At 36.5% G+C, this 26,395-nt stretch overlaps 1 protein-coding gene and 1 pseudogene across 2 annotated transcripts; both read left to right on the top strand.

Moving 5' to 3' along the window:
* The first annotated feature begins 976 nt into the window (after positions 1-976).
* Positions 977-5,146, top strand: LOC309646501 (fatty acid-binding protein, adipocyte). The gene is made up of 4 exons (XM_082432901.1): positions 977-1,134; positions 3,593-3,765; positions 4,359-4,460; positions 4,924-5,146. Exons 1-4 carry the CDS (start codon positions 1,062-1,064, stop codon positions 4,972-4,974), a joined length of 399 nt encoding a protein of 132 aa, XP_082289027.1. The 5' UTR covers positions 977-1,061; the 3' UTR covers positions 4,975-5,146.
* A 16,041-nt stretch (positions 5,147-21,187) lies between these two features.
* LOC309646750 (fatty acid-binding protein 9 pseudogene) lies at positions 21,188-22,664 on the top strand (annotated as a pseudogene). The gene is made up of 3 exons (XR_014268655.1): positions 21,188-21,370; positions 21,828-21,929; positions 22,085-22,664. The product of XR_014268655.1 is annotated as a fatty acid-binding protein 9 pseudogene (transcript).
* Positions 22,665-26,395: the final 3,731 nt, after the last annotated feature.

Raw genomic sequence — 26,395 nt, 5'->3', positions numbered from 1 at the left:
ACCCAGAAAAAAACATAATTCAAAAAGACACATGCACCCCAATGTTCAATGCAGCACTATTTATAATCGCCGGGTCATGGAATCAACCTAAATGCCCATCGACAGATGAGTGGATAAAGAATATATGGTACATATATACAATGGAATATTACTCAGCCATAAAAAGGAACGAAATTGGGTCATTTGTAGAGATGTGATGGACCTAGAGACTGTCATACAGAGTGAAGTAAGTCAGAAAGAGAAAAACAAATATCGTATATTAACACCTATATGTGGAATCTAGAAAAATGGTACAGATGAACCAGTTTGCAAGGCAGAAATAGAGACACAGATGTAGAGAACAAATGTATGGACATCAAGTGGGGAAAGCGGGGCGGGGGTGGTGGTGGTGGTGGGATGAACTGGGAATTGGGATTGACATATATACACTAATATGTATAAAATAGGTAACTAATAAGAATTTGCTGTATAAAAATAAATAAATAAAATTTTTTTAAATGCCATTACTTATTTTGTTTTAATTTCCAGGTAATTCCTGAGACAGTACTGCCCCAAAGAGCCTTTGCAATTACTTAAGAATATACAAGATAATTCTTATGTTCTTCAATTCAAATGAACCACATAATTGTAATTTTAATAGAAACTCCAGAAATGGGAGTCAAAATTTATCCCAAGATAATTACCCTGCTGTACTCTACACTGGGGTAAATATGTATGAAAATAATAGGAGGAAATTCAATGCACTGAATATTAAACTGTCAAAACAGGAATGTTTAAAATATTCTGTAATGGTTAAAAATAAGTTGTATTCTAAGTTCAATGACCATTTGCCAGGGAGAACCAAAGTTGAGAAATTTCTATTAAAAACATGACTCAAAGGAAAAACTGCAGAGGCTAGCAATGAAGGAAATGATCTGATACCATTCCCAATTGGTTATTCCTAAAATCACTTGTTCTGGGTATCTTTAAAAGGAAGTTATCTGGACTCAGAGGGTATAGCACCTTCCTGAAAGCTGCAGCTTCTTTCTCACTTTGAAAAATAATTCTAGAAAGCTCCCAAAATGTGTGATGCATTTGTAGGTACCTGGAAACTTGTCTCCAGTGAAAACTTTGAAGATTACATGAAAGAAGTGGGTAAGGAAATACATTGGCTGGGTTTATAACTTTTTCTCTGGGGAAGAATGCTTTATGGCTGTTTTTCACTCTGGAAGCATTGGCCAGACATGAAATGCTGCTTTCTATATAGAGGCGATAAAAGTAACATGTGTGAATCGTTTGTTTCTAGAAACATTCTAGATGGAAGTCACAACTAATGCTTCCTAAAGGTGAACTAATATGAAAAAGGGTATAAATGGAATTGTTATGTTGTACAGAAATGCCAAGATTTTGTTTGATTGATAAACTTGAGTATCTTTGGTTTACTTGCCTCTCTGCCTCTTTTTCATTCATTCCTTTTGCATATAAAATAAACAATAACTTGGAAATAAAACTGTATTTATTTCCTAGCATGCAATAATTTCCATTTGAAACTGAAAGCACTGTATTTCTCACCTTAATGTAATTTTTTGAGTAATGTACGTTAACCAGTTATTTTATTGTTTTAAGGTCAATCCATTAAAATGTGTGGTTGTTTTATGGGAGAAAAAAAATCTTAATTTCAGAAAATATGTTCCTTAAAAGTCTTAAATATTTGTTTGATTTAAAATTATATGGGATGCCATAGAATTATTGATAATAGAGGCTTTCAGGTTTTTAGGTTCTGCTAACATTGCCTGTGTGTTCCCCAGATAATTACAAAAGTAAAGCAAAGGAGTAGAGAGGCTGTATTTCACTCAGGCAGCCACGGCCATGCATGATCAAGTAGTATCCAGGGGTTGCAAATTGGGGAGAGATTTTTTTTCACAATATCTTTATTGGAGGTTATGATTGAATCCCTAAATCTCAAGACTTAACCTTCTTCTAAATCTTATAGTATATTTTTTGCTTGTCTATAACTACTGTTTTCCTTGTTTACAGACAAGAGGGAAATCAGGGACTTCAACATGAGTGAAACCTAGCTTTGTAGAATATCAACTGGTTGTAATTCAATAAACTAATTAATATGCACTGATACAGATATGTCCGTATTTGAGGCTATTTACTGATTTTTAGAAACATTTTACACTTTTAGTATTTATATTTAAATTCTTATACCCTTGTGTTTTAAAATGATAAAGTATTGATGATAATGAAAGACAATAAGATACCTCCTGAAATTAGCTGCTCTAGTTGATTACCTTCAGTCAGCAGGTATTGTTTTCAACAGTCAAATGAGGACAGAATCAAGCCAGTGGAGAGAATGATTTTCATAAGCTTGGCCAGTCTGGAACCACACTGGATGTTGCATCCATTCACTCTGTTGACTCACTCCATGTATTTGAGGTTATTATATTTTGAAACAGAGACAGGACTTGCTGAAGCAGCATATTATCTTCCCACTTGTTGCTACTTTCTGATGGGGAGCTAAATCAGAGCCTCGGTTTTGTATGATATTTGCCTCCCTGATCCCCACTATTCCTAAATTTTGGTATCTATAAGTAGTCAAAAAAGTATCATAGATTTATGCACATGCATTAAAAAAATCCGACACATCTATAACAGTCGTAAATTATAATTTGTGCAGCGACAGTAAGGTACTGCTTGCTGTCTACGTTAGGTTGTAAATTGTTCATCCCATAGCTGCCACACATCCCAAAAAATACACTCCTTTTTTTCAAAAAAGAGGAGTTTGCCACTTAAGTGATTGGAAATCAAAGTATTAATTTCTGAACTTACTAAAATAGTGATTTCTTAAACTTTGAAGTTTTCACAATTGATGCCTAAGCCCTCTTTAACATCTTCTATAGTTTATTGGGAACATCACCATTCTAAAACGTTATGCATGCAGGAAACATTTTGACTTTTGGAAAAATTAATCAAAATCTTCATTTCATCGTGGAGTAATTTGGAAAAACCAAGAAAACTAGACTTGGCAGCAAATGCCATGAAATGTGAATTTTGTACACCCAAACAGATTAATTTTTAATCGAGTAACTGTATAGTGGCCCCCCAAATCCTATTGTCTTTGACTATGGATTTGATCACTTTTGTTATCTAAGAAGGAAAGGTAGAGATTCCCAAGTGTTTCATGAACTGAGTAAAATGACAGTGGCTGCCCTCATGGTTGAGATGGCCAGTTATTTTGAGAGTGCAGTGACTTTTAAAATGTGTATGTCCCACAAGACTTAATCTTTGTACATATTCTTGTGGAAAATTAACAATGGGTCTCCTAAAGAGTTGTATCTGAAACCCGGAAGTGAAAATTTAAAGAACAGACTTACATCTAATTGTGCCTCAGGTGTTCTTTAAGTATTAGCCTGCTTTACTTATCTGCAGATGTTTAAATAAGACCTTTAAGAAACTCACTGGAGTCTTTCACCTTTTATGCACACGTGCACCCACCTACACACACACACACACACACACACACACACACACACACAGTACTGCTCTTTCTTAAATAAAGATGTGAGAGAAAATTGTAAACTTGACATTTTTCTTTTCCCAACTATAGGAGTGGGCTTTACTACCAGGAAAATGGCTGGCATGGCCAAACCCAATCTGATCATCAGTGTGAATGGGGATGTGATCACCATTAGATCAGAAAGTGCCTTTAAAAATACTGAGATTTCCTTCAAATTGAGCCAGGAATTTGAGGAAGTCACTGCAGATGACAGGAAAGTCAAGGTGAGGAATAAGGAATTGGAGCAGAGTAAACGCTGGTTTCTAAATGACCGCTGCCTACAAGAAGCCATTTTGTAAAAGGAGGAAAACCATTCCACCATAAGCCAAAGATCCCTGACTCCTAGATCTGAACTATGTTGCCTTCAATATTTAGCTGGTGAATTTTCTCCCTTTCTATAAAATTGTCCTTATTAGTTTAAAAAATGATTAACATAATTTATTTGTCATACCATATGTGTATATATGTATATAGTATTGGAAGTGAATTAAAATAACGTAACAGTGTTAGAGAATATTAATAAAAGAGTGGGGGAAAAAAGGAAAAAATCACCTATGATTCTACTATCTCAACATAAATTTATTATCTATATTCTTTCACAGTATTTTTTCAAATGCATGTTTGTATAATATTCTGATCATAATATACATATAATTTTGTATGTTATTGTTTTTGGCACTCATTGTTTTCTTGTTGTAACATTTTCTTGTAATTTAAAATTACTAATTACCTCAAAATATTCCTGCAAATAAAAGTGTTCTATTTTTTAATTTTATTTTCCTCCATCATTATAATCACTTTTTTATTATGCCCGCAGAGCACCATAACCTTAGATGAAGGTGCCCTGGTGCAGGTGCAGAAGTGGGATGGAAAATCAACCACCATAAAGAGAAAACGAGTGGATGATAAACTGGTGGTGGTGAGTATCTTCTAGCTACTTAATTCTAGATTCTACTGCTAGGTCATCCCATAATCATTATTCTACCTAGAGAAACAGATAATCGCCCTTGTAGAACAAAAGGTTAGTTTATTGGGATTACGGTTTCTCTCTGGCAATTATCCTTCATACTTTTAAGCTCAGTGTAGGTATACTGTCCCCCAGGAAGCATTCCCTCATCCCTCTCAATATGAATCATATTGTATTGTGCATTTCTAATTATGTTTCTCACTCACCACATAGATTGTAGGATTCCTTGAGGGCAAGACTTGTATCTTCTTGATCTTTATATTTCCCTAGCTTATTACAATATCAGGTATATAATGAGCCCAGAGCAAATATCTTTTGATGAATATTGTTTCCTTCCCAACATTGAAGGAGACAATAAACAAAATATAAGTGGTTTAGTCCCAGGGATTTAACCAATAATTTTTTTTGTGCCTAGGAATGTATCATGAATGCTGTCACTGCTACCAGAGTTTATGAGAAAGCATAAGCCAAAGGATATTGAGCTGGACTGAAGTTTGCATCAAACTCTATGATATTCTGTTGGGTGTGTTGTCCAAACATATATTATTTCCCACTAATTAGCAAGCAACTAATTTTCCTCCAGACTGATTTTATTCGATATGGTTGTGTTGGTTAAATAAAACTTTTTAGATTTATAAGGCTATGTAATGATTTATTCATTGTGCTAGATAATTTCTTACTCATAATTTAGTGAAGGAAATAGAAAATTGTATTATTGCTTTGTTTCCAGTACATGATTTTTAAAATAATAATCCAAGATGAAAAAAATAATAGTGAATTTTCCATTGTCTTAGGTAGAAAATGATAAATATGTTCTATTACTGAATATGAAGTCCTTCTTTAGCATAACTACAGTCAAGTAATAATCTCTCAGAGACCTAAGGTAATTTTAAATGTAGTGAGATTGTCCACAGTCAGCTGGCCCAAGTGCTGTCATTTCACACATATCTGTCCTAGAGCCTTAAGACAGAGACAAGTGTAGTAGCAATGCAGAGGGTAGAAAAAGATTTCTAGGCTATAAGTTTTAATCTGAAAAATTATTAGTAAAGCAAGCTATCCCTGGAATCTCTCAAGAATTAAGTCCAAATAATCCCATAATATTTATTCCAAGAAAGAGGTGACAGGCTTGTAATGAATAATGATGCAAATGTTCCTGTAGTCATTTCCAAATTTTTCTTTTTTTCTTACCAGTGGAGCTTTTTATTCAAATAAGATATTGACTATGTTCTGGAACTTTCCATTCAAATAAAATCTCCATGGATTTCCAATATATAAAACAAACAAAAATGATAATAAGGCCTCCCAGGTAGGGGTGTGTGTTTGTGTGTGTGTGTGTGTGTGTGTGTGTGAGATTTGTTTCTTCTGCACTTTGTGGAACTTCAAAGCACCTCTACAGATCATTGGAGTTCCATGTACATAGACTGAAATTTCCAAACCACGTACTTACCTTTTATAGTAAGCTAAAATCTTTTAAAGTGTGTCCTGTAGTTGATATAATTCTGTTTGTGATGCTTCCTTTAAAAGTAAGTTTATTATTTTCTGAATACCTACCGTATGTGTAAGTTCCTGATCACAATTATTTACTTATTTTTCAAAAACAGAGTTAGACTCTCACTTTGGCTTTACTCAAGACTTGGAGAATTAAAAAAGAGAAGATTTGTAGGAACTGATTAGGAAAATTCTTGGTAAACCAATATTTATTAAGCACTTACTATGGTCCATGTACTTTGCATGTTGTATTTAATTTATTATCAAAATAATCCTATGATGAGGATTTGGTATTCCTGTTTACAGATGAGAAAACTGAGTTCAAAGTTTAAGTCTATAAAACTAAGTAGGGAATAGACATAGGAATTTGATATTCAAGAGAGCGATCCTGGCTGGGATATAGATCTAGGAGCCATCAATATTCAAGTGGTAACTTAATTCATAAATGGTGATGAGATCATTCAAGGAGAAAGGAAAGTTAGAAAGAAGAAAATAGTTGAAGATGTCCAAGTGAATGTCCCAGGCACCTCAACACAACATGTTCCACACTAAACTTTTACTTCTCCCTTCCATCCACTCCTAATAACTAAATTTATTCTACTATCCACATCTCAGTGATTTTCAGGATGTATTATCTAACTGCCTATTCCACAAATCTTAAAATCATCCTCCCATATGCCTTCTTCCTCACTTTACATCATTTACGTTATTTAAAAAATCATGTTGAGTCAAGGCCTTTGCTGATGCCAGGGACACCACCTACCACAGGCCACACCCAAAGGCCAGTGTCAGAGCACGGCTTTGAAGGTTATAGAAAACTCCCAGGAGACAAAAGAAGGAATAAAGTATCCCAGGATCTGAAAAGAGAAGGCTTTGTATCTGCAGCCACAGCTCTGGGCATTTGGACATCTTCCTCCCTAACCTGCCATCGCGAGCACGAGCAGGGCAAGGAGGATGGGCTGCTGAATGGGGAGAAGCAGGGCTGCTGAAGGCACAGGAACTGGGTGGCAAGAATGTCAGCAGCAAAGCAGTGAGGAAGGCATGACAGCTCCTGGACAGTGACAGAACATCCTACACAGACTGGGAGTGGGGATGTAACAGTGTGGTGGCCCTGGATTTCCACTTCGGGATGAACTGCTTTGGACTCAGAGGGAGTGCTGAGCAGGGGAAAGTGGGAGGTGCAGAGCAGTCTGAGCTTCTGTCTGGCAGGGACCCAAGAGCTTCATAGGGCAAATGAGTCGGGGGCAGGGTGAAGCACGGGCTAGTCCCAAGATGCTCTCATGGATGGCTCCGACTCCCTGGAATGCTGCTATCACACTGCCTGTGCAGCCCTCTCATGCACACAGGCCCTCCTGCTTGGCATTCTTCTGCATGTCGTGTCAACCAGCCGTGTCGTAGATCGTGCAGCCTATGTTATAGCTCTGATCTGGGTTCTGTAACCCTTGCAATGTACGTTTGGAAGGAAATGGAAAGTGTGCCTTCAAACTGCATTTGCTTTTTTATTTTTAATGTTATTTTTATTGTAGTAAAAGTCATACAATATAAAACATACTATTTTAATCACATTTAACTGTACAGTTCAGTGACACTAAGTACATTCACATTGTCCTGCAACTCTCACCATCATCTGTCTCCCAAATTTTCCACCTTCCTAAACTGAAACTCTGTCCCCATTAAACACTAACTCCCCATTCCCCCTTCTCACCCCCTCACCACATCCCCCTGCCCCTGGCATCTACCAATGTACTTTCTGATTCTATGAGTTTGACTATTCCAAGTACCTCGTATAAGTGGAATCAAACAGTATTTGTCATCACCTACTGTATATTGGAATGCATTTTTGAGCAGCTTGGATAAAACCCCAGAGGCCTGGAACTACAGGAAAACTGGGTTAGCCCAGCTTTCACAAGGACTGTGTGGTCCTACTTTAGTTTCTGTTCCAAATGTGGGAACAAACTTGCTTCTTAAAACCCTTCAGATCACAGGGGTTGTGTTGACTGGCATTCATGTCAAAGCCAAAGCCTTAAGCTAATTTGGGACTGACAGGACTCTGCTAATTCCTTATATAAATATGGGATCTGCTCTTTGGCTTTCCAGGTCAGGGTCTTGGGTGGGACACCTGTAGCCTTCGTTTGCCTCTGAATTTTCTGGAATAAAGTTGCTTTCTTCTCTCATTTCAAGGTCATAGGAGAGAGAACCAATAACAAAGGTCATGTCTGGAAGCAATTTGGGTTGGGGGAGGGATGTCTTGAGGCTCGTCCAGACCTTTTCTCTTTGTCCAGACTGGGCAGTGGAGCCACTGCTGCCCACTAGAAGAACAATTGGCTTGCAAAGCATTTCAGACTCATTAAACAGGTAGATGATCAGAATCTGAAATGACTACTGTTCACTAAGGAAATCTTTCAAGAGGGACCGTAGTACCAAGAGAGCTGAATGCCTGTCCCTGAGCATCTAGTGAGGAGTAGAAGGAATCAAGGCCCCTGTGATTGTGTATGAGACCAGAAGCCACACCATGCTCTGCCATGACTGGCAACTGTCATTCATGTTCTTCAATTCCTGCAGCTCCTGCCACTAATTTTCAGCTGGAATTGAAGTTGTCTCTGGGCACCTTGTCCAGCCTCACCACCCACCCACAATGCAAACCAGCACTGAGTGACAAAAGAACAGAAGCCCCAGAGCACCTCCATAAAGACCAGATGGGGGTACTTCCCTGGTGGTGCAGTGGTTAAGAATCCACCTGCCAATTCAGGGGACATGAGTTCGAGAGCTGGTCCGGGAAGATCCCACATGCTGCAGAGCAACTAAACCCATGTGCCGCAACTACTGAGCCTGCGCTCTAGAGCCCGTGAGCCACAACTGCTGAGCTTGCATGCCACAAGTACTGAAGCCTGTGCGCCTAGAGCCTGTGCTCTGCAACAAGAGAAGCCACCGTAATGAGAAACCCGCGCACCGCAATGAAGAGTAGCCCCCGTTCGCCACAACTAGAGAAAGACCCAACACAGCTAAAAATAAAATATAAATAAATAAAATAAATTAAAAAAAAAAGATGGGGCACGCTTGCTGCTGCCATCCACAGAGTACCGACACCCTGTTTGGACTTTTACATGAGAAATAAACTTCCATTTTGTTCAAGCTGCTGTTGTTTGTTACCAACCTGAGTTACTGGACTCCTTAATCAATAGAAATTAATAAGAGGCCAGACGAGAAATTCAGGCCAGGCTTTACTGGGACTCATGATGCAGCACGAGGGAATGAAAACAAGTAACAGATGCTCTTGCTGGCTCCCCGGGGTGGGGGCAGCCACTTGGTCCTTTAAGTGGGGTGAGGGTAGGGATGGATCAGTGGGTCGGGCTGGAGTGCAGGGGTCATGTGCAGTACTCTGCTTTTGCTTCCAGCACCTCAGAAGTGGCAGTTGGCAAGTGGGGAGGAGTGTGGGAGAGGGTTGGATTGGGAGTTTGGGGTTAGCAGATGCAAACTGGTATACATAGAATGGAGAAACAGCAAGGTCCTACTGTATAGCACAGGGAACTATATTCAATATCCTGAGATAAGCCATAATGGAAAAGAATATGGAAAAGAATATATGTATGTATACCTGAGTCACTTTGCTGTACACAGCATTAATTAACACAACACTGTAATTCAACTGTACTTCTATAAAAAATAAATTAAAAATAAATTAAATTAAAAAAATCATGTTGATTGTATTAACTTAAAAAATTTTAATGCTTGCTTTTCTCATTCCATCGCCAACAGCACTATCATTTTTTTCCTTAATTACTAATATATCTCCTTTCAGTCTCTGTCCTCTCCTCTTTTCCAAGCCCTGTAGACTTCATGAATGATAGTTACACAATGAAAATTTGACCTGGACACTTAATGATTAAAACCCTTACATGGCTCCCATTTCATCTGCAGAAGTTCCAATCTCCTTAGCATGGCATGTAAATGTGTCTTATGCTTGCCTTTTCTTATCTAACTTTCTAGTTTTATCATTGCTCTTGTACTTACCTAACTTTCTAGTTTTATCATTGCTCTTGTTCTCTACACATTTTTTGCTTTAATCATACCAAAAATTTTTCATACTCTTTCTTGCCTCTGATATTTTGTTTTTAGGTATGTGTGAATTAGTCTGCTCCTTCCTGTCTAAAACTCTCCTCTCCCTTCTTTCTAAACCTTCCCCATACCTTAAACGTGCCTCTGTGCTAATCCTTTAAAAGGTTGCTTTAGGTGCCACTTCTATGTATGTGTATTTGTGAATTTACTTATTTTTCAAAATGTACTATTCAAGTTTAATTCTTATTTTTCTGTTGATGTGGAAGCATAGAGTAAGAGGATTCAGTCCAATGTAAATTTGCTGGATAAGTCAATTTCTTGTTTTCTATATTTTTACCATAAAACTAAGGCTGCAGAAACAAGACATATCTTCAATGTCAGTTCTCTGATTTATCCTCTCTGGGACCTCTTTGAAGCTCACATAATTTTTCACTGACATTGTTTCTATCAATCCACATGCAGAAGCATAGAGGAAATTCTACTCTTAAAGGAAGAGAGCCAGGATCAAATGGATACTTCTCAGAAAGAGATCTCAAAGACAAGGATTGTGTCATATTTGTAGCTGTGTCCCCAGACCCTGGCACAGTAAACAGGAGATTCAGAGCTCAATAAACAATTCTTGAATAAGTGAGTGAACGCTCTTCCTTGTGCTAGGTGTGGTCTGGAACACAGAAAGAGTAACGGCTCATGTTCATGCCCTCAATGTAGTAGAGAAATAGCATGAACATCATCACATCACCTGGGAAAATTGTTCTGATAGTTTCTCCTCCTCCCTCACCCCTCATTCCCCAAATCTAAGAAGAGTTAAACCCTTCCTCCCTTGACCACAGAAAAAGTGTGTGTGTTCTTACTCTAACATGATATTACCACATTCTGATTTCTCATCTTTTCCATCACTAGGTTGACACAGCCTCAGGACACTTATGTATGTATCTAGCATCTAGCACTGTGCCTACAAATATGGTAATCACTTGATAAATTTTAGTGGAATGAATAAAGACACAATATAGGGGAGGACATGAATTATATGATAAACTATGTGGTATACTCTATGGATTGGAAGGAAGCCAGGGGCAAGCAGAGTAGTCAGTATGTGCTGGAGTAGTCAGGAATGTTTTCAACATAGAGGATGTATTTGAACTGGGTCATGAAAGAGAACCATAAAATTAATTAATTGCTTATTAATAAATTTTACAGTGGAATGACTTGGCAAATGCCATCTTACCTAAGTAATAAAAGTTAACATCATCATCAGTAATTGTGCAAATTAACATCATGTGTGTTCTGATATGACACAATGAGAAGAACACAGCATCATTGCTGGAGTATTCTTACCAAAAATGTATAACCTCAAATAAATCATGAAGAAACATCACCTTACCCCAGCTGAGGATTATTCTATAAAGTAACCAGGCTATATGCTTCAAACATGTCAAAATTATGAAAGACAAGGAAGAGCTAAAGATATATTTCCATTTGAAGGAGATGAAAGAGACATGACAGTTGAATGCAATGCATGATCATGGACAGTTTCATGGACCAGAAAGAAAAAAGGAAAAATAAGTCTTTTTTTCTTCTAGCAACAGGAAACAGTGTTGGGACAATTGCTATGGTGTGAGTGGAGTACGGATTTAATAATGATATTGTTATTGGTGTTGATTTCCTGATTTTGATGAATGTTCTGTGGTCACATAGGTAAGGTTTTTATTTGGGGAGTAGTGGGACAACATTTCTGCAACTTACTCCCAAGTTATTAAAAAAGTATATATCTATATATATATATATATGTAAAGGAAGGCAAACGTGTTAGAATGTTGACAATTAGAGAATCTGAGAAAGAGTTTATGGAAAATATTTGTGCTGTTCTTGCAAATTTTCTATAACTTTAAAATGATATAAAAATTAAAAGTAACCATCCCCCCCACAGCTGAAACCAGAAATTATGAATGTTAACTACTATATCTATATGAAGATTGACAATTAAAATTTATTGATAAATAATAAGGAATGTAAAAGAGATGGGGCATCAATTCATGTGAAATGAAAACCTTAATATACTTTATAAAAACTGTGATTCTGGGAAGATGGTGGAGTATGAAGCACTAGGAATCTGTCTTCCTACCAAGGAAACAATTGGACTAGCAGAATCTCTCTCATGTATTTTGGAACTCAGGAGTCTATCAAAGGCTTACATCTTCCAGGGAAAGTGTTAGAGGGTAAATGTGGTTAAATCCAGTCAATTTTGGCTCTTAGCGCAGTATGCACTACCTATCCTCCACACCTCAGCCCCTTTGCTGACAGATGTGCGTATATTACTGGAGGAGCTTGCACATATCTTGCATGAGAGAGGGTGGGCAATGAAGACCCTATCCTCCAAATATCAGGAATGTGTGTTCTAATCACTGATTGCTGCTTCTGATTGCTGAAGTGCAGATAGAGAGGTGGTAGCCACCATTGTTGTACTTCCTCCCATTGTTGCAAGCCTCCCCCCTCCCACTGAAGTGATTTCCAAGAAATTTAAAGGGCCAGCACCTTCCCCTTCCCTTCATTTTTCACTTTTTCCTCTTTGAGGAGCCATAATTAAAGACTAGGACATTCAAAAGCAATTTCATATACAGAGGATATTAGAAAGTCACTGTGCATGCCAAGGGAAAGCCACAGGCTCAGAAAGGACATGAGAAGACCTTAAGTTTATACCGTAACATGCTCCTTGGCACAGAGCCAGACTACAGCAATCAGAAAACAAAAACAAAAAGCAGCAAAGGAGAAGGAAGAGAATCTAATTTCTAGAGTTACCACATTATTAAATTCAAATTTCCAGTTTTCAACAGCAAAACAATCACAAGACATAGAAAGAAACAGGAGAGTTTAGCCCATTCAAAGAAAAAATTAAACCAATGGAAACTGTCCCTGAGAAAGACCTGATGGTGGATTTACTAGTCAAAGACCAAAACAGCTGTCTGAAAGATGCTCTAAGAACTAACTAAAGGAAAATATGGAGAAAGCAAGAAAACAGTGTATGAACAAAATGGAAATATCAGTAGATAGAAAACCGAAAAAGAAGCCAAAAGGAAATTTGGGAGTTGAAAAGAACAATTGAAATGAAAATTTCACTAGAGGTACTCAAAGGCAGATTTGAACAAGAAGAAAGAACAAGTGAACTTGAAGGTAGGACAATGGAAATTATCAAATGACAAACAGAAAGAAAAAAAGACTGAAGAAAAGTTATCAGAACCTAAGGAACAGGAGAGGCACCATCAAAAGGACCAACATATACATTGTGGGAGTCCCAGAAGGACAAGAGAGAGACCAAGAGGCAAAGAGAATATTTGAAGAAATAATGGCTAAAAATTTCCCAAATTTGATAAAAGACATGAATGTTATATCCAAGAAGCTCCACAAACTCCAAGTAGGCTGAACCCAAAGAGACCCACCCTGAAACAATGAAAGACAATCTCTCAAGAGACAAAGACAAAGAAAAAACCTTGAAAGTAGCAAGAGAGAAGTGACTCATTCCATACAAGTGATCCTTAATAAGACTGTCCAAAGATTTCTTATCAGAATATTTGGAGGCCAGAAGGCAATGAGCTGATATATTCAAATTGCTAAAAGAAAATATGGTCAGCCAAGAATCTTGTATCCAGTAAAACTTTCCTTCAAAAATGAGGGAGAAATTAAGATATTCCCAAATAAACAAAAGATGAGGAGTTACCACTATACCTGCTCTACAAGAAATGCTAAAGAGAGTCCTACAAGTTGAAATAAAATGACACAAGCAGTATCTCAAGTGGAATTTATTCATGGAATGCAAGGATGATTCAACAGATGAAAATTGGTCAGTGTAATATACTACATTAACAGAATGAAGGGAGAAAAAAACACACACACAATCATCTCAGTTGATGCAGAGAAAGCATTTGATAAAACTCAACATTCTTTCATGTAGAAACATTCAATAAACTAGACGTAGGAGGGAAATTCCTCAACATAATAAAAGCCATATATGAGAAACCTCATTGAACATTATACTCAATAGTGAAACCTGAAAGTTTTTTCTTTATGATAATGAGCAAGGCAAATGTGTCCACTCTTGCCACTTCTATTCAATGTAGTAATGGAAGTACTATTCAGAGTGATTAGACAAGACAAAGAAATAAAAGGCATCCAAATTGGAAAGAAAGAAATAAAATTTTTTCTATTTACAGAAAGTATGATCTTATATGAAAAAAGGTCCCCCTACAAAAAATTGTTAGAACCAATAAATAATTCAGCAAAGTAGCAAGATACAAATTAACACACAAAAGTCAGTGGCATTTCTATACATTAACAATGAACAATTTAAAAAGTTAATTAAGAAAACAGTTCCATTTACAATAGCATCAAGAGGAATAAAATACTTAAGAATTAACCAAGAAAGTGGAAGATTTGTGCAATTAAAACTATAAAATAAATTTTTAAAAGACATAAATAAATGGAAAGACATCCCATATTCATAGATTGGAAGATGTCAATACTATTCAAAGCGATCTACAGATTTAATGGAATCCCTATCAAAAGTCCAATGATGTTTCTTGCAGAAATAGGAAAGCCCATTCTAAAATTTATATGGAATATCAAGGGACTCTGAAGAGCCAAAACAATCCTGAGAAAGAAGAACAAATTTGGAGACACTTCCTTATTTCAAATCTTACTACAAAGCTACTATAATCAAAACAGTGTGCTACTGGCATAAACTCTGACCTATAGACAAATGGAATAGAATACAGAGTCCAAAAATAAACTCTTGCGTATATAGTCAAATGATTTTCGACAAGAGCACCAAGACCATTCAATGGATAAAATGCAGACTTTTCAACAAATGGTGCTGCTGGGAAAACTGGGTATCCACATGTAAAAGAATGAAGCTGAAGCCTTGTTTAACACCATATGCAAAAGTTAACTCAAATGGATCCATGACTCAAATGTAAGAACTAAATCTTAAAACTCTTAGAAAAAAATGTAAGGTTGAAGCTTGACAACATTGGACTTGACAATGATTTCTTGAATATAACAGCAAAGGCACAGGCAACAACAGAAAAAATAGACAAATTTGACTCCAGGAAAATTAAAAAACTCTGTGCAACAGAAGACATTATCAACAGAGTAAAAAGGTGACTCACAAAATGGGAGAAAATATTTGAAAATCATACTTCTGATAAAGGATTAATATCCAGAATATATAGAAAGCTCCTAAAACTCAACAACAAAAAATGTGATTCAAAAATGGGCAAATGTCTTGAACAGAGATTTCTCCAAAGAAGGTACATAAATGGTAAATAAGCACAAGAAAGGATGTAGAAAATCGCTAATTATTAGTGATTATGTGAATCAAAATTACAATGGGACACCACCTCATACCCATTAAGATGGAGACTATAAAAAAACTTGTTGACGAGGATGCGGAGAAACTGGAATGTTGGTGGGAAGGTAAAATGGTACAGCTGCTGTGGAAAACAGTAGGACAGTTCCTCAAAAAATTAAAAATAGAATTACCATGTGATCCAGCAATTCTACTTCTGGGTATATACCCAGAAGAATTGAAAGCAGGGTCTCAAAGAGATACATGTATACCCATGTTCATAGCAGCATTATTCATTTATTGCTAAATTGCAGAAGCAATCCAAATGTCCATCAAAGGATGAATGTATAAGCAAAATGTAAATACCACCTTTTGATTATCCAATAGAATATTATCGTGTTAAAAAGGAAGAAAATTCTGAGATTTGCTACAACATGGATGAACCTTGAGGACACTATGCCAGATGAACTAAGCCAGTCACATACACACAAAAACAAATACTGCATGATTCCACTTGTATGAAGTACTTAGAGTCGGAAAGTCATGGAGGCACAAAGTAGAATGGTGGTTGCCAGGAGGTAGGGGAGGGGACAATGGGGAGTTACTGTTTAATGGGTAGAGTTTCAGTTTTGCAAGATGAAAAGAGTTCTGGAGATGGTGGTGATGGTTGCACAACAATATGAATGTATTTAATGCCACTGAAGTGTGCACTTAGAAATGGTTAAGACAGTTAATTCTATGTTATGTATATTCTACCACAATAAAACGTTAGAAAAAAATCTAGTGTGGCTCCAGCTATTTTATGTACAGCAGTAAATTAGCAGACATATTTCTGAATACTTTTGTAGCTTCTAGTGCATATTTAACTTCATCAGTATCCCTCACCAGTGGATAATGTAGCATCTTAAAATTGAAATTTATTTAAAAGTATTTAATCCCTAAAATGTCACAAGAAGGAAAGTTAATATAGAAAATGAGATACTGGAGAAGTATAGAAAAATGAGACAATGGAGAAATAAGCATTTAAACTGTCATGAAAATAAGATGCGTAACTGTGCTATAACAGATTACTGTATTCTAGTTCCTTTGCTAGGGTTAGCAATTAAGTACATTTTAATTTAAAATTTTTTTACTGCAGGAAATGGTGTTTTTAAAAAAAAAAAATAATCCAACAAAGGTGCCAAAGGCTAGTGGTGGACGTGGCAGGACTAGGAGAGAACTTTCTTGGTTGAGAAGGGAGATGTATGGTAACAATGAGATACTGAGCAAAGGTGAAGGGAGTCTGAAAGTCCCTGTACCATCTGATGACCATAATGAAAGGCCTGTCATATGAGCAGATCAGGAGAGAATAATGTATTAAAACTTTGTCTTTAGTTGCTGTTAGAGATTAAGATCAGTGATGAGGGAAACTGTCAGTTAAAAAGAAATAAACACAGTTTATTCCTTTTGTCATTCATTCATAAAACATTTATTGGGCACCTCCAATATACCAGGCATGGTCTTAGGGATTCAGAAGTGAATCAGAAATATTTTCTTTGCTTGATGTACTCACAAAAGAGGTCAGGGGGACAGCTGGAGGACGACTCGTTGCAATACTATAAGAAAAGTTCCCTAATATATTAATACTTCTATTAAAGTATAATTGTATCACATAATAGGGATCAACCAGCTCTGAACCAGCTTCACAGAGGAGGTGATATTTGAATTGGATCTAGAGAGCTGGGAGATGCTGTGCACGAGACCAATATCACATGATACATGGAATTGGTTTTAAGAGTCCAAATTTAGGTGGAGCTATTTACAAAAGCATATCAATTATGAAGGTTTAAGCTTCAAGGAACAAAAACTCAGACATAAAATTATTTAAATAATAATGGAATTCATTAATTCTCTCAATAAAGATTCCAGAAACAAAGTGTCTTGAGTTCTTCCCCCTTTTCCTCTCTGCCATTCTCAGTTTTGGCCTCATTTTTGAGTTGGTAACACAATGGATGCAGCAGTTCTAAATGTCATACAAGAAAGCAAAAGTTGTCAAGGAGGGGACTGTCCCTCTACCTCTCTTTTAAGGGTGAGGGAATTTTATAGAAGCCAGAAATTTGACTTTCTCTTTTATCTCATGGGCCACAGGATTGATTTCTGAATCAATCAAAGGCAGAATAATTGGAACAAAAATGGTTAGACTAAGGGGAGATCTTTGTCACACCACCTCACTGGCAAACATGCCCAGATTTGTACGCCTGCCATCTTTCAGGCAGAGTACATACATATCTAGAACCAGTAAAGCAAGATCTTAAGTCATTGGCTCTTTATTTGAGCATCACCTCTGAGTACGCTTTCAACTGCTAAGGCACTTATTTTTAGCCCAGGTCTCAGTTTCCTGAAACTGACTCTAAGGTTATCGCTTCCCCTGTTTTGCCCTCCAGATATTTTAATAACTATTTCACCTCTAAAGATATTGCATTATAAATATCTTCTTTACATGTTTTCATCAAAAGAAATTCTTTATCCCACTTAAGGTATAACTTTGTGGTGCCAAAACATCAACCTTGTTTTTTTTTTTTTAAAAAATGCTTTTTCAACAAAGAGATGATTTGAATGAAGATTTCTTTGACATGAAGGAATATTTGACCCAGGCAGATAATAGTATGAATATTCTTCTTCTGGTGCCTGGCACTCTAATATTCCAGCCTTCTTTAAAACAACTGGAGTTCAAAGCTGTGTTATAAATCTATAGCCTCTGAATCCAATCCTTCCTAGTAAAGGCCTTACCTGCAAAGTTCACTTCCATTACTTGGGTTACAGAAGATGATTTCAGAAGTAATTGCACAGATATTTAAATTATCTGCTGCCTTTGTCTTTCTTTTAGAATGCAGATATCAAAATATCATATTTCTCCCTAAAACTTCCCCTCACAATTTCAAGTGGTATATTTTAATATCAGGATTTCTTTGTAAGCCTAAAAGATGAATTTTCCAAGCATAGCTTCAACTCCTTTTTAGGGTTTAAATTACAAAACATCATCAATGATAATTGTTATTTTTCTTCCCAGACCGCAATTACTCTTAATTAACAACAATGATAATATTAATAATACCCTACATCTCATTCCAACCAACTGTAGACATTTCAGTTACACTAAGTAATATCAATTCATCAACTCTGCAAGGAAGGGAGGGGCAGATATTATTTTAATGAAGAGGGTACTCTGGCACTGTGACTTGTCCAAATAAAAAACAGCTGAGGTAGACCAGTCAAGGATGTCCTTATATCAAGTGGGAAAATACCTCAGTCAGGTGTTCATTAGACATTTGTGGGGATAGTCCTTCAGAGTTGACTCAGCATTCATAGTTCAAGATGCTGATCTCTATTGAAAATTGTCTTCATTCCACAAGTAATATTTATCAGGTGACTCATGTTACAAATCTGTTTGCTAGAAGCTATAATCATTGACTTAAATTCAACTTAACCTGTTAATTTTCTGTTTCTTTATTTGGAGGTAAATAAAATGAGTCAATGCTGGTGCCTAGAATCTTTTGTCTTGCTGCTGCCCGTTGGCCATTTCAGAAGAGTCACATGATTGCCTAAGTTTCTTTGGCTTTTGGTTGTGAGCGCCTCTTCTCAGCAAGCTTTCCATCATGACTGAGCCCTTCTTGGGAACCTGGAAGCTGGTCTCCAGTGAAAACCTTGATGAATACATGGAACAATTGGGAAATACCATTACAAAATTTGGAAACTGGCAATGCATTTTGTGATATGGTTGGATTTGCACTTTACAATGAATTTTCCAACAATTCTCTCATTCATTTGTGATCCTAGGGTATATTCAAATGAGGTTAACAAAGTTTGTGTATCTACTTTTACTTTTTTATTACCAGTAATAATTATCTCTTTTTGGAATACTAGGCTCACAGATGCTTCCTTCTAGCTATCATCTATATATTTAAACAATTTATCCTTTTAGAAAATACTTCATCTTACCCCCATGATAGAGTTTATTTTTAGCTTGGTCATTTCATTAAATAGCTTTTCCCTGCTCCCCATTATAGACAGTAATACCTATCTATGATTAAATTTATCAAGTAAATTTGTTTCAAGGTTTGCTTTAAGTTATAACTTCAAAAGAGCAATAGCAACAAACAAAATTTCTAGTTGGTTAATTTTAAGAGTTCTGATGCATGTGGGAGGTTTTTAATAACATTATTTGGAAGAGTTTCAAATGTTTTATTGGAGAAATAGAACATTTTTACTCATGTAATTTCTTACCATTGGGTATTTCCTCAGAAGTATAAATTCTATGCATACTTTAGTCCTTATTCAAGTTGAATAAACATCATTTATAATGGCTCAGATCTATAATAACTAAACTATTCTTTACTAATGTTAGAAGAATAGTAATTATTTAACATTTAATTAATTTTAAACATTTAATTAAGAGAAAACTCTCTTATAATAATAAACTGCACATAAAGTCAAAAAAAATTTTAATCTTACTTTATTTTTAAACTTGGCTGAAATGATCAATACATAATAAGTCAACGTGCTCATAATGTAATATTTGTTCCTTTTTCTTTAGGATAAACTCTCCCAGAAAGTAATAAAACACATGTTTCCCTATCTCTTCATGGATTCATGGACTCACCTGTTTTGAGTTAAAATTTTTTTTTAATAATAGATAATTAAATAAATTTGGGGGCATCTAAGAAACTTGGAGCCGATGGCAAAAGTAGCCATGTTTTGACTGTGAGCTGGTCTCAAGCAGAGTGCAAGAGAGAATAACCACTGAGTACATACTATGTGCCAATACCATGCTAAGTCATATCATTTAACCTCCAACACACCTATGAGGTGAGTACTATAATTACTCACATTTTACTACTGAGAAAGCTGAAGTTTAGAGAAAAGGGAAATAATGTGGCCAAGCTAACAAGTGGCAAAGTTGGAACTCGGGTTTTAACCTCCTCACTCCTCACTCTTTTGTGATCCATGTCTAACACTGCTTTTCTGTGGTCAGAGGCATCCTGTCCAACCACAATATGAATGTGAAATCGAGTTCTATATCGATACTAAGAGTCGGGTGTCAGCCCTTCTGCCCACCAATTGCAGGAGTCAAGTTAAACAATGGACAATTCCCAACCTGAACAACAGGACCAGGCTCTCAGCCAAATTGTCCAATTTGCCTACCTCCTCTTTACTCAGCCAGATCTGAAATTTATCTGAAAATAAGAGAGAAGCTTGGACTTTATAAGTCATATTCTTATAGAGTAGATTAGATACTTTGAAAATTGCATTTCTTTTTTTTTTTTTAAAGAAGAAAAGTGTGCTAAAATTCTTGGACAATTAGAAAACCTGTGCTTAAATTTCAGCTCTGCTAATTACCAGACACATCACCTAGAACAAGCCTCTCTACCTCTCTGGGACTCGGTGTATTCATCTCTAAACTGAGGATAATAACATCCCCTGCGCTGTTGTTGCAATATTTCATGAGGTAAAGCCCAAGCATATGACCGAAAGGCACCATACAAATATATATTTTAGATTAAGTGCAAGAGTCTCAGAAAGTTAATTTAACTTTCAAAATGTCAAGTATAATTACTAGACATATCTTCTGATTGGGAGTTTTGGCTCAACCCAGCTGTCACAGAGAGCATTGAAGAAAATATGGCATATTATCCAAAACTTCAATGGGGGAAGGATGCATTCTTTTTAAATTGCTTTCCAAAATGATTGTTAGCACTTCTTCCTAAACATCTTAAGAGGGTGTTTTGTTTTCTCTACTCATTGAACTCTCTTCTCACTCATTCCTACAGGAGTGAGTGCTGCAGTCCAGAACCTTGCTGGGTTGGCAAAGCCGAGAATCACTATTAGCACCGACAGGGATAAGGTTAACATCAAAACAGAAAGTTCTTTCAAAAATACTGAGATATCCTTCAAGCTGGGAGAAGAATTTGATGAAACCACATCAGATAACCAGAAAGTAAAGGTAAGAACTAAATCTTCCTGGTCCACAATCAGGAAAAATCTAGAAGGTGGTTAGGCACAGTTAATTCTAATTTGATTAATTACCCAGTCAGCTTGGGCTTGTTTTATTAATTAATATTGCACAATGCTAAAGTCAATTCTTTTGTAAATGATTCAGGGTCCCAAAATTCAACTTATTTTCACTGTTTCTCTGATCTCTCTTTGTCATTGTATAAAAGAGCATATAAAATGATTATTCACAAATAGTTTAGGTATTGCTTACCTGGGGGGAAAGAGCATTACTCGAATAATCTCTTGAGACTTCCCTAGTTTGATGGTATTAAATTAGGACAAGAACTGTTGTAAGAATTTTGGAGAAAAGAATTTCAAAACTGAAATTAAAAAGTAGGTGTCTAGTCTTGTGTAGATTAGAATGTAGTGAATTGCTATTTCTGACTGATTCCTTTCTGCATTTATAGAGCATCATAGCATTAGATGGTGGCTCAATGATTCATTTCCAAAAATGGCTTGGCAAAGAGACAACAATCAAAGGACAAATTGTAGATGGAAAAATGGTAGTGGTGAGTTTTCTCTAAATTTAAGAAGCTCCTATTTGAGGCATGCCTTTCAAATTACTCAATTGTCTTGTATCTCAAATAGAGGGTCTGGGGAAAGAGGGACAGATCAAATTTAACATGTCATGTACCAACTCTAATAGATCCCTCTTTGTTTTTAGGAATGTATCATGAATAATATTGTCAGCATTGGAATCTACAAAAAGGTATGAAGAAATTGTATGCGTCAGTGAAAACTTGTTCACTAACAGGAAACTGGGACTTGAAGAAGATGTGTCTCAGAGCCACTGATTTTTTAAAAAATTACTCAACATAAATTTGCCCAATAAAACCAAATTAAGTGCAGTTTTGGAGCTGTGTAGTCTTGAGGGTTAGGGACAATCTGATAAATTGGTGAGACAAGAAACTTCTTGTCTCTGGTGTAATTGTAAGATCACCAAAGTGCCCTTTATTCTTTGTACACCTGAATTCTGCAGTCACTGATTTTCCTCTAGTGGACCCATTCCATTTAGGTTAATGCTTTCTGTCAAAGGGTGGTCTGTTGAAATTCATGTGACCTCAAAGGTGGATACATTATAATCATTATAACCCACTTTGGGCATCACAGATTTTGAAAATCAACGTTGCTTTTTATTTTTTATTTTTGCAGAAGGCTGACCATACATAAAGTAGATAGGATAGATAGATGGATAGATAGATAGATAGATAGATAGATAGATAGATAGATAGATAGATAGATAGATAGATAGATAGATAGATATAGATATGTAGATAGATAGATAGATAGATAGATGGTTGGATAGATAGATAGATAGATAGATAAATAGATAGATATAGATATGTAGATAGATAGATAGATGGTTGGATAGATAGATGATAGATAGATAGATAGATAGATAGATTGATAGATAGATAGATAGATAGATATAGATAGATAGATAGATAGATAGATAGATAGATAGATAGATAGATGAGAGAGATTACAAAATAGAGCCTGGACATTATACACTGTGCGTGAATTATTACAGAACATTTAAAATAATCATTATCTTACTTTTCCATAAACTTATTTAAAATAATCAGGCTAGTGCATCGGTCACCATTTCTTACAACTTAGTCTTTGCAGAATGATATTTTATTAAATGCCAGTCCAGAACTTCTAAATGCCTAGTAGGAATATAATTGTTAGAGCTACACAAAGTCCCTCAATAGTTTCACCAAGTACTGTTGCTAGGAAGTACTCTCAGGGCTTAGAGCAAAACAGAGTAATATAGGTAAAATTTTAAAATTGAGGTTATTTGTAGCAGTGGGAGGAGGAAAAGGAAAAAGAGGAAGAACTATGTAAATCTCATGTTGCAACTTAAACTTAAAACCAGATAGTAGTTGGTGAAACGTAACTCCTGAGGATAGTGTTAAATATGTGCTAATTTGTCATCTAAACTGGGTGAGAAGTGAAAAGTGGAAAGGGGCACTTTCAATAATTACACCTGGGCAGCAAGCATAAACTGGGACTGTCCTAGGCAAACTGGGAGGTATGGTCACCTCAGTAAGGATAAAATTAAAGAGTAATGTACAAAAGGACTGAGCATAGTGTTGGGACAATAGCTGAATTCTTGTCCAAGGAAAGGAACTAGGCTGTCATATTAAACCCTGAAAACCTCTGAGGATACAGCTGTGCACTTGAAGTGATGGGCTTGGTAGTAGCCACACAACTGCCAGATCTGGCCAATGACAGTCATCCCCCCATGACTTGTCCCTGTCCTTCCTAAAGGACTCAAGTGTGTACAAAATATACCTGTGCTTGTTTGCCAGAAGTCAAAGGGGATTTCAGCCCCCAAGGTAGCGTCCTGTGCACAAAGGGGAGCAGAGGCCAATGTCTCCTTCATCAGAGGATGGTCTCTACAATGGGGCTGCAGACGACAGCACTTAAGCAACAACTCAGACCAAGGGTCAAAATGTTTTCCACAACCATTAGGAAGAGGGTATTCTTCTAAAAAGCACTAGGCACTTATTTAAATCTTAGTCTTTACAGAGGCAAAATTTATAAAAGAATAATATAGCTCTGAATTTTCAAGACATTTCTCTTCTCATAAACGTCACAGCTCAAAGTACACACAGCCTAAATGAGAAATAAAATCCTGCTGTGGTGTCTTTAGTAGGTAGAATCAAACATGCTACTCCTGAGGAAGTCACTCATCCAGCAAGTTCTTATTCAGTGACCACTGTTTGTTCAATACTGTATTAGGTGATGGCAAACAGCAATAAGTTAGAGATGGAGTTCACAACTGTCTTTTTATGTTACAAGTAACAGAGGCATGTTGAAACCCTATTGCTTTTATTTTTATTCTCAGTCAAATCGTGTCAAAATTTCTGTAAGAAAAAAATTCATTAAAGTTCATACTGAGAATTATTAGTCTTTACTAAGGACATTCACATGATCAGTCTCTTGGTATATCTGACTTTCCTTCAAAAATAGTCATTATCTATCTAGAAGTAAATCACATGTCGTATTGGTCAAGTTGTACTGGATTTATAGAAAAAGGATAATAATGACACTTTTCATTATGCAATAAAAAGCCATTACTTATTCACTTTCCAAAAGGGTTTGAAGTAGAGGAAGTGAGAGAAGATTTTATAAACCACAAAGGAAAATATATATTTATTTTTGAATATTTTTAGACTGAATAACTTACTAGTAAACTATTATATTTTAAATCCACACTGAAGTTTACAGGAGAGTATTAATTATCCAAAGATCAACCATACTAAAATCAAGATGAATACTATTATCAAAGACTAACTCACCAGCTTTCTTCTTTAGCTACCCAATACTATTAAGTAAACCACTGACAAAAATAATTTGTTTTGGACACTCTTAGTGTATTTAATTTTCATATTTGTGCACAAAAGTGCAATAAATGTAAAAGGACATGCTTTGATAGTCATGAAAAGACAACTGACTACTCCAAAGACAGTAACAGAAAATAGATGGAAACTTAGGATGAAGAAATCGGGACATAACCGAATCCTCAAGTTATGGGTTTTAAGATTTCTATTTTAAATATTTACCAGGAAATATAGTCTGTCCACTTTGAAGTTTGGTATCTAGATCCTGTGTAATTTTTGAAGAGGGACGGGGTGGGGAGGGACCATCCAACCACCAGCCCCATGACAAGAGAAGGTGCCTGTTATGCCAGAGACACATTGCAGGGAAGTGAAATGAATGGGGTTTGAGAACCAGGCAGAGCAGGGCTTGAATCCTGCTTCTGCCACTGACAGCTTTGTGAGCTTGCATGAGCTGCTCACCCACTTTAGTTTTTTCCTTTGCAAAATGGAAACCATCTACTTCACAGGGTTGTGATGAGGGAAAATGAGACATTCTGCAATGGACCAGCACAGGGAATCCCTCACGTCTTCTCATTTTCCCCACATCCCCCTCCCAGATAATAAGGCAACTAGAATGCAAAGAATAGGAACCATGGAACTGAAGGTGTGTGCACTAAAACAGTGGGCAGAAGAAGTCGGATCAGAAGTGTCACAGCAGAGGTAGGCAGGGTCTAGAAGCAACTAGTCAGTTAGAAATGGGATTTGGGGAAAATGGATTCCTGTTTACTTTGTAAAATAGAGTTCAGGTGTCAATACATAAGTTACAAAACAATTTCACGAAAGTTTTCTTTTTTTGATCCTCAGAACAATCAGTATTGTACAGGTGATAAAACTGCAACCCAAATGTCATCCATCTGGTAGATGGTAAAGCTAAACCAGAACTTATTCCAAGTTTATTATAACATTCTCTCAAAAGACAGACGTTAGGATAGATATTCAGACATAATGTCAGGACTCCGTGTGCCAAGAATTGAATGCATCAGAGATAGTTAATTGCCCACTAGAAATCTGGGCTTGTCCTTCCATAGTATAGCATTGGTATCGAGAAGAGTCTGCAAGCTAGGCACTACTCAGTACCCACCCTGTCTCCGTGGGGTCATGTGACTACTTCCTGCATTGGAGTGTGAGTGGAAGTGAAGTGTGCCACTTCTGGGTCAAGAGAGTAAAGAGGCAACCTTTTTCATCTCCCTCAACCCCTGCCTGCTTGGAGGACTGGACTCTGAAACCTGAAGGGCGGCGTAGGCATGAGATGAATGGATCCAAAGCCTCTGAGTCGCCTCATGGAGAAAAGCTACCCAAAGACCAGTAACACCTGCAGTGGACACGACAGGGAGCAGGAAATAAACTTCTGGGTTAAGGCTCTGAAATCCTGGAGTTCATGACAGCAGCTAACATTACTCTGAGTCAGGTGCCACTTAACAGATTGCATTTGCACTGTGTATCCCGTCATGAGCATGTTATAGGCTAGAATTTAACTACAAAATTAGTTTTCAATTGTTTGAAGGAAGGAATGGGTTGGCATGAATAAATGAAAGTACAGTTTAAACATGAATTGATTCTCTGATCTAACTTTAATCTAAAATATG

This window comes from Balaenoptera physalus, assembly GCF_965194825.1.
Source record: "Balaenoptera physalus genome assembly, chromosome: 17".
Taxonomy (NCBI): Eukaryota; Metazoa; Chordata; class Mammalia; order Artiodactyla; family Balaenopteridae; genus Balaenoptera; species Balaenoptera physalus.
Note: the sequence above shows the minus strand (reverse complement) of the source record. Positions and strands in the feature narration are given on the sequence as shown.

Coding starts and splice junctions, on each gene's coding strand:
- LOC309646501 (XM_082432901.1), top strand. CDS start 1,062: ATGTGTGATGCATTTGTAGGTACCTGGAAACTTGTCTCCAGTGAAAAC. Junction 1,135..3,592: donor AGATTACATGAAAGAAGTGG/GTAAGGAAATAC, acceptor TCCCAACTATAG/GAGTGGGCTTTACTACCAGG. Junction 3,766..4,358: donor CAGATGACAGGAAAGTCAAG/GTGAGGAATAAG, acceptor TTATGCCCGCAG/AGCACCATAACCTTAGATGA.